Here is a 14,717-nt window from a genome sequence, read left to right as displayed (position 1 = left end):
GTACATCCCATGTTCCTCTTTTTGGGTCTGGCTTACCTCACTCAGGATAGTGTTTTCTATTTCCATCCATTTGTATGCAAAATTCAAGAAGTTTTAATAGAAAATATGTTGCTATTTCTGTTACAGCTCAGATTTAGTAGAAGCTGTCTGTATTGTCTGGTACATTGGTACTATGCATAATGTTAAACACCATGTAAAATAGGCCCATATTATATTAAATGCCTTATTTCAGTAACTTCTATACTCTCACTCTTTTGAGTGAGGGGGTAGCATGGGTATGTCTTGTATCCTAGGCCAGCCTCAAACTCGCTGTGTGGTGGAAGGTCACCTGATCTGCCCTAGACCCTCCTGCCTCCGTCTCTCAAGTGCTAGGTTCACAGGTGTGTGGAGCCACATCTTGCACCTAGTTCCACTTATAGTTAACTTTATTGTGAATTATAAATATACTTTTAGTGATTTTGTCCAATTTGACTAAGTAGTAGATGTCTAATTTACTAATAAAAATAAATTAATTGAATTCCTCTGTTAATAAATGTTGAATGCAAGAAACAGTAAAGGTTTCAGGGGGAATTCATGGTTAACTTTATTTGAAGTGTAAATCTTTATTAGTTTTTTAAGGGAAGTGATTTTTCAATTTGAGATTGTGTATGCATTATGTGTGTGCAGTTGCATATGTGTGGCTGTGCATGTGGAGGCCAGTACCTGACATGAAGTTCTTCTCTCAATCACTTCCTTTAAGTTTTTAGACAGTGTCTTTTACTGAATCTGGAGCTCAGAGATTCAGGCAAACTGACTGGCCAGCAAGCTCTAGGGAGCCTCCTGTCTCCATCTCCCTAGTTTTAGGATTGTAGGCATGCACCACTATGTCTCCTTAGCACTTACTCCTCACCTGTTGACACACCATACAATCATTTTATAACTGAAGTGATACCATGTTTCATGTATCAGTCTTTTCTTGGTTGGCATTTAAAAATAAAATATATGATAAGCTAACACAGATGTAGCCTAGACTGAGTTTTAATAGGAAACAATGTTTCTTCCTTTAAATGAAAGTTAATGGTAATTTAGTTTTATAGAGTGATAGGTATAAAAACTTCTAAGGTTTTATTTTCATGTACACATACTTTTAAGGTAAAAGTGTGTATATGTGCATATTCTCTTTATTGTTTTCTTTAACTCTTTATATAATTCAATACGTTTGAATTTTTATTTTAGTAAAGTGTATTTGGATGACAGGAGAACATTATAGTGTTAGTAAAAGTAAATTGAAGAAATAACAGTTCCTGAGTCAACTGTGGTTTTGTACACCAGTAATTTTCGCACTTGGGAGGTAATGGCAGGAAGATCAGGAGTTCTAGGTCATCCTTGGCTATATATAGTAAGTTCCAGGCCAGTCTGGACTATGAAACCCCGTTCCAGAGAACCAACCAGATCATTGATCTTACTACCGTTCAAAAAAGAAAGTCTTAAAAGAACAGTTCCATAGTACAAACATAGTTCCTTATGTAATTTAGAGATTTGAGGGCTTGGGGAAGTCACTTGATTGGAAAAGATGACCAATGACACTATTGAAAATGTGTTTTTCCTTGGTTTTGTTGAAAGATGTGGCAATGTATTGCACAGATAACACAGGCATGGTTTCTACCAAATTCATAATTCTTTTTAAATATTTTTTCTTTCAGTAAATAAAAATCTGTTAAATTCTATGCTGTTTGTAGCTAATTTTCATTTTATTTGTTGAGCTTTCTGAGATTCTTTTGGCTGAGGTATCATTCTTTTACCAAAATGCTTTTATAAAGTCCTACTTCAGATAGACTATTCTTGGAAACAGAGGGAGATTTGCTGTGCTATTTGACATGTTGTGAGTGATGCCTGAGCTCCGGGAGAAAGGTCCATGAAGGAGAGCGATAACACCCTGAAGAACTGCAGAGGTGGCCCTGTCGCTAGTGCAGCAGCACTGCAGTATCTAGGGTCACTGTTTGTCCAGCCAGAGAGCACCAGCTATTTTCAGACGCACTAGAGGAAACTTTTAGTAGATCATGTTTGGCCACTAAGTGACATATTTTGGCAACTTTTCCTAGCATCTGGGTTTCATCTCGATAGCATGCTTGCTATTGTTGTAGATATAAGCTATTCTTACTCAATTAGGAGAGTGGAATTTGCCATTTCCAATGAGGAGGTGTGTCTGTGTGTGTGTGTGTTTCTCCTGAGTCTATAAACATATAGACTAACATATTTGAGTCTAGTTAGGGCCTATATACAGAGAACTTACGATTTTTCTTTGTCTATTGAACTAGTTAGCAAAGAATAATGGATTTTTTTTTTGCATTTTTGGGTAAATCATCTAAATGAATTATTTTCTTTCCCTAAATTTGACAGCTATACAATGTGTTCATAATAATATTTGCTTGTTAAAAAAAAACCCTTTGATTCTCTTTTTTAAATTCAGAAGCATCACTTTGGTGTTCCTTTCTCATGCTAGCTGACACAGTTACAAGCCCTTATGATTACCTTTATACTTCATGTTCCTCTTCAGTTAAATTTTATTACTTATGAGAAACACTTTACATATTTCTAAGTTTCTTATACTCTTGATTACTTAAATTATCTATAATTAACAGAAGCAAACTATACTATTGAAATTCTCAGAGAAACAGCAGAACAGCAGTTTTTCTCTATTTTATCAATATGTAAATTTTGACAAATATTTTTCTACCTAACAGTAGCTAAGTTTGTAAAACTACATTTTACTATCGGGTATCATGACTAGTTATAATTTTATTTAACATAAATTCTTACTGTTTTCCAACTTCTTGAGGAAAATATATTATTGATAGGATATAGAGGAGGGGGTGTTTTTAATTGGAGAAACTGAACTATCTTCTAATAGAAAACATCCTGGCTCTCCTAGATTATTGGCAGCTCTGAAAGGCCAGCTTAACTTTGGGTTGTTAGTAAAGTCTGTTCTTGCATTTTAATGGGTAGTTATTTACTTCACTTGGACTTTGATCTCATGTTATTTGAAGGTGAAGTCTAGAACTGAAATTATAGCAGAAAAGGACAGCCAGGACCATCCACTCCAGCATCTCTAGTGCACACTGGCTGCCCTAAGTGTTGCTCTAACAGAGGATTCTCTATTTTCTTGGCCTCATGCCTTTGAGTTTTACCCCATAACAAGCTTTTCTCCATATTGATTTTTGTCTATTGTTTTTTTGGTTTAAACTTCAGTGATTTCTGGTTTGGGACTCATTTTTTTCTACTTGCTTGCCTCGAATTTTGTGTAAGTTTATTTTAATTGCCACCTCAGCAAGATCTAGAGTTACTTAGGAAAAAACATTCTGGGCAGACCTGTAAGGTATTATCTACATTAGGCTGAGATTGGAAGACCCATCTTAACTGTGATTGGAACTATTTGATGGGATGGGATTCTGGACTGAATTAACAGGAGACAGCTGAGTACCAGCATTCATCATTGCTCTCTGCTTCCTGACTTTGAATGCAATGGTTCAGATACTACAAGTTCCTGCTGCCGTTTTTTTTTTTTTTTCTATAGTGAACTATGGTTTTGAATTGTGAGCCAAAGTAAAATGTTCTTTCTTTAAAACAATCCTGTACAAAAAAGAACTGCTGGAAGAATAATTGTCCCTGATCTCGAGCTCTAGTACAGAACTATAGTAATAAAAACAACATGGTGTTGGCATCAAAACAGACAGATCAATGGAATTGAATTGACCCTGACATTATTCCACACACCTATGGACATTTGATTTTTTTGACAAAGAAGCCAAAATTATACAGTGGAGAAAAGAAAGCATCTTCAACAAATGGTGCTGGCATAACTGGGTATCAGCATGTAAAAGAAAGCAAATAGATCATATCTGTTGCCCTGCACAAAACTCAAGTCCAAGTGGACAAAAGACATAAATCCAGTTATACACTGATAAAAGAGAAAATGGGAAGTAGTCTTGAATGAATTGGCACAGGAGACAACTTCCTGAATAGAACACCAGGAGCACAAACACTGAGATCACAATAAATGGGATTTATTTACAGAATGGGAAAAGATCTTACCAACTCCACGTCTCACAGAAGGTTGGTCTCCAAAATATATAAAGAACTCAAGAAACTAGACATCAAAACAACAGATAATCCAAATTAAAAATGAGGTACAGATCTAAACAGAGAATTCTCAACAGAAGAATCTCAAATGGCCAAAAGACACTTTTAAAAAATTGTTTAAATGCTAATGCTAGTTCTTTTGCTGAAGAGGATGTGGAGCAAGGGGAACACTTTCACTGCTGGTGGGATCACAAACTTGTACAGCCGCTTTGGAAATCAGTATGGTGGCTTCTCAGAAAATTGGGATCCAATCTACCTCAAGACCCAGGCATATCATTCTTAGGCATATACCCAAAGGATGCTAAACCATACCACAAGGATATTTGCTCAACTATATTCATAGCAGCATTATTTATAATATCTAGAACCTGTAAGAAAAACCCTAGATACCCCTCAACTGAAGAATGGATACATTTACATAATGGGTTAATACTCAACAGTAAAAAAATGTATATAAAATGGCAAAAGGATGGAAATAAAAAAAAAATCCTGAGTGATAACCTAGGCCCAGAAAGACAAACATGGTACGTTGTTGCGGGAGGTCTTCCCGCTCCTCCAGCCTGTAGTCGCTGAGATACCAGCCCATTGGGGCGTGGTCTCTCTCCCTTTAAAAAAGTGGCCACTTCCCTCTTCTCTCTCTCTTCCCTTCCTGCTCCGCCAGCGACTAGACTCCCTTCCTGGTTGCACAGAGGGCTGTTGTCTGGGACGGTGATCTGTAAGTTTTTTCCCCTTTTAATAAATACCACCCCATTAATCATAATTCCAAACTGGTGTGGCATTGTTTGTGACTTACGCCTTCAGTACGTCCTCACTCATAAGTAGATATTAGCTGTAAAGCATAACCAGGCTACAATCCAAAGATCCAGAGAGGCTAGGTAACAAGGAAGACCCAAAGACAGATATGGAGGTTTCTCCGGGAAGAGGAAATAGATGTGATCTCTTGGGTAAACTGGGGGCAGGGGGTGAGAGGGGAAGGAATAATGGAATGGGAATGAGGAATCGGGTTGGGGGCATGATGGAAGGGGAGAATAATGAAAGGGATATCTTGATATCTTGGGGTTAGGGAGAACCCTGGTGCCAGGGAAACTCCCAGGAATCCATATGGATTACCCCAGCTAAGACTCCTAGCAATAATGGAGAGGGTACCTGAACTGGCCTCTTCTGTAATCAGTTTGATGACTACCCTAATTGTCATCAGAGAGTCTTCCCTCGGTAACTGATGGAAGCAAATGCAGAGTTCCACAACCAAGCACTGGACTGAACTCCAGGAGTCCAGTTGAAAAGAGGGAGGAGGGATTGTATGAGCTGGGGGGCAGGTGGGTCAAGAGAACCCACAGTGACAGCTGACCTGAACTAGTCAGAGCTCACAGACTCTGGACTGACAGCTAGGAATCCTGCATGAAACTGACCTAGGTCCTCTGCATGTGGATGATAGTTGGTTGTTTGCAGGACCCCTAGGAGTGGAATCAGGACCTGTCCCTGGCGCATGAGCTGGCTTTTGGGAGCCTATTCCCCATGCTGTGATACCTCGCCCTTAATGTAGGGGAAGGAGCTTGATATGCCATGCTTTGTTGACTCCCATGGGAGGCCTTCCCCTTTCTGAATGGAGGATGACTGGATGGCGGGGGGGGGGTACAGGAGGTGAAGAGAGGGAACTGAAGGAGAAAGGAGGGAAATCTGTGGTATGTAAAATAATGCAAAAGTTTAGTAAAAACGTTATGAAAACAAAATCTCTTTAAGGCCACAATATAGATCTGTGAAGAAGAAACAACTGGAATTAAGTGCTCTACTCGCCTCAGGTTTTTTAACCCTTGCTTTAGAACTTTGAAAAGATAAAGGGTTCTTCAATACATGCTTATTTTTCTTCCAATTTAATGGAAAATTATTGCATGTTGTTTCTTTTGGAGTTTCTTTAACTTTTTGAAGACCAGATCCTGAACTATTGTGAATTATGTTGAAAGAAACTCAAAGCAATTTCACAAAAATCAGGAACAAGACAAGGCTGTCCATTCCATAGCTATTGAATATATAGTATTTGAGGTTCTAGCTAGAGCAATAAGACAACAAAAGGAGATCAAGGGGATACAAATTTGAAAGGAAGAAGTCAAACTTTCACTATTTGCAGATATGATAGTATACATAAGTGACACCAAAAATTCTACAAAGGAACTTCTACAGCTGGTAAATACCTTCAGTAATGTGGGTACTCAAAAAAAAATGAGTAGCCCTCCTATACACAAATGATAAATGGTCTGAGAATTAAATCAGAGAAACAACACTCTTTACAATAGCCACAAACAATATAAAATATCTTTGGTGTAGTTTTAACTAAGCAATTTATATATATATATATGTAATGAGATATATATAACCAGAATTTTAAGTCTTTGAAGAAAGAAATTGGGGGAGGGGATCAGAAAATGGAAAGATTGCTCATGGTCTTGAATTGGTAGGTTTAACATAGTAAAAATAACAATTTTACCAAAAGTAATCTACAGACTCAATGCAATCCCAATAAAATCCCAACAAGATTTTTCACAGACCTCAGAAGAACAATACTCAACCTAATGTGGAAAAACAAAATCCCAGGATAGCTAAAATAGCCCTATACAATGAAGGAACTTCTGGAGGTATCACCATCCCTGACTTCAAGTTCTGCTATAGAGCTATAGTAATAAAAACAGTTTGGTATTGGCATAGAAACACACGTGGGTCAATGGGATTGAATCTAGGACCCTGACATAAATCCACACACCTATGAATACCTCATTTTTGACAAAGTAGCAATGTTACACAATGGAAAAAGGAAAGCATCTTCAACAAATGGTGCTGGCATAACTGAATGGTAGCATATAGAAAAATGCAAATAGATCCTTAAAACTCAAGTCCAGGTGGATCAAAGACCTCAACATATATCCAGTTACACTGAAGCTGATAGAAGTGGGAAGAAGCCTTGAACCCATTGGCACTTCCTACTGTAACCCCAGTAGCACAGACACTGAGACTGACAGTAAGTGGGACCTCCTGAAACTGAAAAGCTTCCATAAGGCAAAGGACACTGTCAATAAGACAAAACGATAGCTTATAGAATGGGAAAAGATCCTTCCTAACCCCACATCTGACAGAAGACTGATCTCCAAAATATATAAACGCAAGAAACTAGACATCAAAATACCAAATAATTCCATTAAAAATGGGGTAGAGATTTAAACAGAATTCTCAACAGAAGAATCTCAAATGTCTGAGATATACTTAAAGAATTGCTCATGATCCTTGGCTCTCCGGGAAATGCAAATCAACATGACTGAGATTCCATTTTATACCTGTAAGAATGGCTAAGATGAAAAATGCCAATGATAGCCTGCATTGAAAAGGATGTAGTGTAAGGCGAACACTCCTCCACTGCTGGTGGGAGTGCCAACTTGTGCAGCTACTTTGGAAATCAGTATGGTGGTTTCTCAGAACACTGGAATCAATCTACCTCAAGACCCAGCATTACCTCTTGGGCATATACTCACCAAAGGCTACTAAATCATAACATGAGAACACTTGCTCAACTATGTTTATGGCAGCTTTATTTCTAATATCCAGAACTTGTAAACAACTTAGATGTCCCTTAGTGGAAGAATGGATAAACAAAACGTGATACATTACACAATGAAGTGTATTACTCAGCTGTTAAAAATTACGATGACATCAGGAAATTTGAAGGCAAATGGATGGGACTAGAAAAAATCCTGAATGAGGTAGCCCAGAATAAGAGAGACAAACATAGTATGTACTTGCCATAAGTGGATATTAGCTGTAAAGTAAAGGGTAACCATGCTGGGTAACAAGGAGGGTCTAAAGAGGAAGCTATATTTCCCTGGGAAAGGGGAAATAGAAGAGATCCAGATAAATTGTGGACAGATGGGAATGGGAACATGAGGGATGGGGTTGAAGGTGGGACAGAGGGAGATTGTAATTAAAGAGATGTCTTGATGGGGGTGTAGAAACCTGTGCAAGAGAAACTCCTAGGGATCTACAAGGATGACCCCAGCTAAGACTCCTAGCAGTAGTGAATACATAGACTGAAGTGGCTATCTCCTGTGGTGACTACCCTAGTTGTCATCACAAAACCTTCACCCAGTAACTAATGGAAGCAGACACAGAGATCCATAGCCAAGCACTGGACTGAGCTCCAGGAATCCTTTTGAAGGGAGGGAACAAGAAATGTGTAAGCCAAGGGCAGGGTGTGTGTGGGTGTGTGTGTGGGGGTCAAGGTCATCCTAAGGGAATCCACAGAGACAACTAACAGGAGCTCACAAACACTGGACTGACAGCTAAGGAGCTCATATGGAACCAGCCTAGGACCCTACGTATATGTGACATTTGTGTAGCTTGGTCTACTTGTGGGACTCCTAGCAGTGGGAGTGAGGCCTGTACCTAATGCTTTGGCAGGCTTTTGGGAACCTACTATTCCTCATACTAGGTTGACTTAACCAAGCCATAATATGTAGGGAGGAGCTTAATCCTACCTCAGGTTGAGATATGCTTTGTCCACACCCCTGGGAGGACTGCCCCTTTCTGAACAGAAACAAAACAGAGTATGGGGGAAGGGGAGTGCTTTTCTTTAAAGTGGGATGTTTGCTGTGTTATTGTTTCTTATGTGTGTGTTTGTTTTTATCTGTGTTAGTATTTAGAAAGGAAGAGTCCTGCTAATTTTAGTTATTGTTTGTATAATGCTATCTTCTTAATTACAAGGAAAGGCACAATTTTTTTGTCCCTTTTGCTCATTTTATTTTTTTGTTCATTTTATTTGAGGGATTTAGATCAAGGATTACAAATGATAATAAGACTATATGTTTAGCTTTATTTACATATGTTCATCAAAATACTTAGCAGGTGCTTTAAGTAATCCATTCTGCCAATGGCTCAAAGTGTGTAAAGTCAAATATTGTCAGATGTCATTCTCTTGCAGACCCCTTGTTCCTTCTGTTATTTTCTTGTTGCCAACAGCATGTAAAACAAAGCACAACAGAGGCTTTTCCTGAAGGATAGTTTTAGCTGTGGGGAGAAAATGCAGCCAGCGCTATGTAAAGAGTAGTGTTATGGCTCTGTGAGGAGACGGTCATCTGTTACGTAGCTTCTTTTCTCATAAAGGAGGCAGAGGATATAAAGCCTGAGACAGTTCTCAGAGTGTATGCTACAAGCCATTAGTTGGCACATATGCTGAGGCAGTGTGTGAAGAGCAGGTGTTCTTTGTTGGGTTGCCTGGGTTTTAGCTGTAGTTCTGTCTGTTGACTGTAGTCTGCTATGTAGTGTTTGGAGGGCTGATTTGTGTAGGAAGCAACCAGTCAAAACAAGGATGCCATTCGTAGATGGGATAGAACCCTTAAGGATCCTTTGTATGCTGGGACATAGCTTCTTATTTCTGCATTGTGGGGTGTTCTCAACAGGGGGTTGGGCAGTGGAAAGGGCAAATGAACTGAAGTGGGTGTAACTAAGTTACCAACCACAAAGAAAAACTTAAGTGCTTCAGTAACAGGTATACATAAGTTTGTGACTGGGTTTATAGTGCCAGACATAAATTCCATCCTGTGGATTAGATCTTAGATTCAATCAAAATGATCGGATTACTTGCCACTGTTGTACCAGTGGGTACGTTTTGCCTCACTGGATGTTAGTGTAGCACACAGGGTCTCTAACTGAATTCTATGGGTGACAGTTTACCTTCAGCAGCCAGTTGAGTACCTTCTAGCTATGGAAGCTGGTCAGCAGGTAGGAAGGTTACTACTGAGTTCCAGGTTGATTCTCTATGTCCTGCAAACAAAGCACATGGTGGCCTCAGCAATAGGGTTTTACCATTTGGTGGGCAAACAGCAGTAGTGGCTAAACCTTTCCACTCCTAGTATCCCCTTCCATTTCATATCACCTCACCTTTAAAGTCTTTTTCTTGTTTGTTTGTTTGTTTGTTTGTTGTTTCTTTGAGACAAGGTTTCTCTCTCACTGCCCTGGTTGTCCTGGAACTCACTTTGTAGACAAGGCTGTCCTTGAATTCACAGAGATCTGCCTGCCTTGCCTCTGCTTAGCTACCTTGACCAGCTAAAGCCTCTTTTTATTACCCTCTTAAGGACTGCTTTCTAGTTTTCTGGCATTGCCATATTGATTTTTATTGTTGTTGCCATATGCTAAATATCTGAAAATTTTCTTAAAGTTTAAATATATTATTGCTCTATTTTGTAACTACAATGGAGACAAATGGCCATCTAAATCATCTGCATAATAGTTACTTGTAGCCGGGTGGTGGTGGCGCACGCCTTTAATCCCAGCACTCGGGAGACAGAGGCAGGCGGATCTCTGTGAGTTCGAGACCAGCCTGGTCTACAAGAGCTAGTTCCAGGACAGGCTCCAAAACCACAGAGAAACCCTGTCTTGAAAAACCAAAAAAAAAAAAAAAAGAAAGAAATAGTTACTTGTGAGTAATGTTTATATCTTGGAAAAATATTTGGGATAATGAAATTAAATGATATGATCATGATAATTTACAGTCTGGATACTCAAGTACTGTGTTTTTATCTCTTTCCTATGGTAACCCTCCTGGTAGTGTTTGTCTGAGCCATAGGACATTTCAGTTATTGTACTGCTTTCTGAGGTGATAACTGACCTGCTCTCAGTAAACTTCTACTTAGATAAGATAATGAATGTAAGATCTTATATGTAGTGCGACAAATAAACCTTTTGAAACTTTTATTGTCAATTCTTCATTAGATTTAAATACTTACTTTGTAAAGTGCTTGAAATTCTTTAATATACAGTATTTGTAAATGTGTTTTTTATGGAAAAGCCAGTTTTATTGCATTTTACTTCATAACTGAATATCTTTAAGGCCCAGTGTCTGTACTGTTGGCTTCTATGTCTGTTTATTTGGCATTAAGACACTCCACAAGTGAGAGAGTCTCCATGGCACTGTGTATCAGAGAAGACTACAGTGGTGCTCAGAGCCTAGACATCAGTGCTGCAGCAGGCCAGGGACCTATTCATGAAGGAGGAAAGGAGGAAAAGTAGCCGTTTGGGCCACAGCCATCTTGTTCTTCAAGCTACACAATTTTTCCTTTGGTTTCACAAGGATATGGGGTGAAGTGCCCACTTGTGTGTCAATGACTGCAAAAGATTTGTCAGTGGTATCAAAAGGCTTGGTTTCTCTGAAAATCGTGGTCTTTTGGTAGTCATGGTAAGGGACTTCCTAAAGTAACTGTCTGAAGAAGGGCAAAGGGTTGGAATCAGACCTTTGGGTTGGCCAGTTTTTTAAACTGCTCTTTCCTGGTCCATAGGTAGTCCATGAACAAGCCCAGTCATCCCTGTAAAAATGTTTCCCCTCATTCAACAGGAAAAGAAGATGCCAAATGCCAGACAGCACAGAGTAACTGTCCAGGTAATCCTAGACAGGAAGTCATCTATTAGTTCACCTGCTCTCAGAAATTCCAGTGAAATTCAGTGAAAAACTCCTCAGTTCTGTGACCGTCAGCACCAACGCATCCTCTAGGGGCATTTAGCAATATATTTTGATGGGTTCATAAAGCATGATTGCAGTGTAAGAGGAATGTTTCACATTAGACTGTTCTACAGGAATATACAATGGGGAATCATCATTTCTGATATGCTCTGTTTTTTTGTCCCTAGGGAAAGTAATACAGTTTGAAGGTGTGTCTCCACCCTACAGTCTCTGAAGCACTCTGTAGACGTGCTAGCGTAGCTGCTCTCTTTGAGTATTCCTGACGGTGCCAAGATCTAGCTGAAAGTACTGGCATTGCTCATGGTTATCACCCTTCCTTCTGTGAATTATTAGCTACCTCCTCCCATAATTCATGAGCTCTTTTTGGTCTGTCTTCACCTTCCTTTAAGTAGTCCTCTTCGGGAGATGGAGAAGTTGGCAGGAAAGGTTTAGATAGTTTACTGCTTTTAGCTACTAGAGGTCTTTTCCAAATAATACCTGATGAAGGAAGCCGTCTTAAGTCAGTCCATCATTGGGTGTCAGGACAGGAACTCAAGGTTGGAAACTGGAGGCAGAATCATGGAGGAACTGATTGCTGGCTCCCTCTCTGACTTGCTGGCTTGCTCTGTATATGTCCGTTTAGATAGTCTTTTTGGAGGGCAGGAGGGGAAGGGAGAGAGGAGAGAGACCTGTTTTTCTTTTTCTTTTTTTAATGGAAACCATTGGGGAAATGCTGAATGGTCCGTAAGTGTTCCCTTTAGATAGCATACTAAACTTGTACACTTTTTGTTCAGGTTTTGCCTGGATCATCCCGTCAGAGTTGCTCACCTTCTGGCTTTCAGGATTTCAGTAAGTGGGAATCAGTATTGAAAATAAAAGAAGGACTTCTAAGGCAGAAGGAAATCGTAATTGATAGGTGAGTCTGCTTTATAATTACTATTTTAGACTGTAAAAATGTAGATTAAGGAAACAATTACAATTGCATCCACTACTTAGAATTTGAAATTATAAATTAATGTCTCATATCTGCACTCTCTAGTCCCACAGCATGCAAGAGCTATCAGAACAGAGGGCTGGGGTGTGTGTGGTCTCTGACATGCTCTGTGTTTGCTTTAGGGAGACTCATTGTTTGAAAGATCGTCTTTACCTTTCTCCACATGCTGCATCCAGCTGTCAGAGCTGCAAGGTGATATCTTCATATTTGCCTTGGGATACTGCCAGATTTGGACAGCCACACTGAAGTTATGAGTTCTTTTGTCTGTTATATATTAGATTTGAGACCACATAATATGAAAAGGATATATTTTTAAATTTATATAGTCTAGAGTAGAATCATGGAAAGGTTTCTTTTATAACATTTAAAAGTTGTAATATTTTAGTACCAGAATTATCCAGAATGATTTTTATAAGATTTAATAGAAACTTCTGAATAATAAATCACAAGGTTATTGTGTTATCTTTAAAATATATGGATGTACATCATTTATATATGCTTTTGAGATTGTCAAGGGTGTTCATATTAAAATACTTTAGAAATTTTTTAAGGAGGATATTTTTTTCGTAGCCAGTGTTAATTGTTGCTTATTTTCGTGTGCAAAAGTAGTATAAACAAAGGAAGTAAGAAGATAGTTAAAAAGAGCTGGGAAAAATGGAGTGAAACATCATAAGCTGCCCAGTTTTCTTAGAAAGGAGGGAGGAGAAGCAGTAGCTACTTCCAAAAGTAGTGTATTTTCTCCTCGTGGAGTTGAGCTAGGGATTCAGCCTTCAAGGTAGGCTACTGAGGGCTGGAGCTACAGCTCAGTCCAGTAGTAGAATGCTTGGCTCATAAACCCAAGTCCCTGGATTCAGTACCCAATACCATAAAGAGGGAAAAGAATACTAGTATTTCCTAAATGATCAAAATTTAAGGGAACTGGAAACAGCTCAGTTGGTAGAGTACTTGCCTGGAATACATAGTACCGTTGGACTTTCTAAAACTGGGAATAATTAGAACACTTGTATTCCTTTGACTTAGAAGGAATAAGAGGATAGGAAAAGCATGAGTTCAAGGATATCTGTGGCTACATATTGAGTTGGAGGACAGCCTGAGCTACATGTGGGAAAAGAGAGGAGAAAAAGGAAGGAGAGGAGAGGAGAGAGAGAGGGAGGGAGGGAGGGAGGGAGAGAGAAGAGAGAGAGAATTTGAATAGAGTTGAAAATAGCAAACTTCTCAGAAGAGATACCCAAACCAAAACACAAATTACAACCCCGACAGCACAGAATCTACCAGAAACATGGGTGGGAGTTGGGTGGCAAAGCAATATGACTTCTTCAAAGGATCATAATTCTTTAACTATTGAGCTCAAATATATTGAAGTGAGTGAAAGGCCAGATGAAGTTCAAAAGTTTCCTGGTGAGAATGATGAAGATTAAGAAAGCAATTATAAACAGAGGACATGAAATCCTTGGAAAGTAATCAACACAGAGGAAGAAGTCATCAAAATGGAGGGAAATGAGCAGTGTGGATGAAAATTCAGCAGTGGGGAGAAAAATTGAACTTGGAATTTAAAGTTCTGAAAAAAGTGTTAAAATGAGCACTTGGGAGGCAGAGGCAGGCGGATCTCTGTGAGTTCGAGACCAGCCTGGTCTACAAGAGCTAGTTCCAGGACAGGCTCCAAAACCACTGAGAAACCCTGTCTCGAAAAACAAAAAAAAAAAAAAAAAAAAAAAAAAAAGAAAAAGAAAAACTCAATCGAATAGAAAACAGCATTAATAGACTTGACTAGGCAGAAGAAAATTGGAAGATGAAATTTTAGTATGTTAAAGTAAAAACCCTAGTTAGAAAAGGGGAGATGATATGAGATGTCCTTCTGTATATATATTGCTTTTATTGGTTGATGGATAAAGCTGTTTTGGCTAGTGGCTTAGCAGATTAAAGATAGGCAGGAAGTCCAAACAAAGGTACAGAAAAAAAGTAGGTGGAGTCAAGGAGATGCCATGTAGCCACCAAGAAGAGAGATGTCACTAAGATGAAAGAAGAGGCAGTGGAGAGACAAGAAAGATAGAGGAGTGAAGTATTTTTTCTTTCTTTTAAATTGTTGTTTATTTTTAATCTTCTTAAGCTTTCATTTGGGGGACACTTCAA

The 14,717-nt window shown here is 38.9% G+C and overlaps 1 protein-coding gene across 1 annotated transcript in view; it reads left to right on the top strand.

The window, feature by feature from the left end:
- Positions 1-14,717, top strand: part of Cep85l (centrosomal protein 85 like) — a 114,972-nt gene that overhangs the window by 57,327 nt on the left and 42,928 nt on the right. Inside the window, exon 4 of the mRNA XM_005363626.2 lies at positions 12,388-12,509. Within this exon, the coding sequence (XP_005363683.1) occupies positions 12,388-12,509 (122 nt within the window). The remainder of the gene's footprint in view (positions 1-12,387; positions 12,510-14,717) is intronic.

This window comes from Microtus ochrogaster, linkage group LG9 (assembly GCF_000317375.1).
Source record: "Microtus ochrogaster isolate Prairie Vole_2 linkage group LG9, MicOch1.0, whole genome shotgun sequence".
NCBI lineage: Eukaryota > Metazoa > Chordata > Mammalia > Rodentia > Cricetidae > Microtus > Microtus ochrogaster.
The sequence above is the reverse complement of the archived record's forward strand: the minus strand, read 5'-3'. Positions and strand labels throughout refer to the sequence as shown.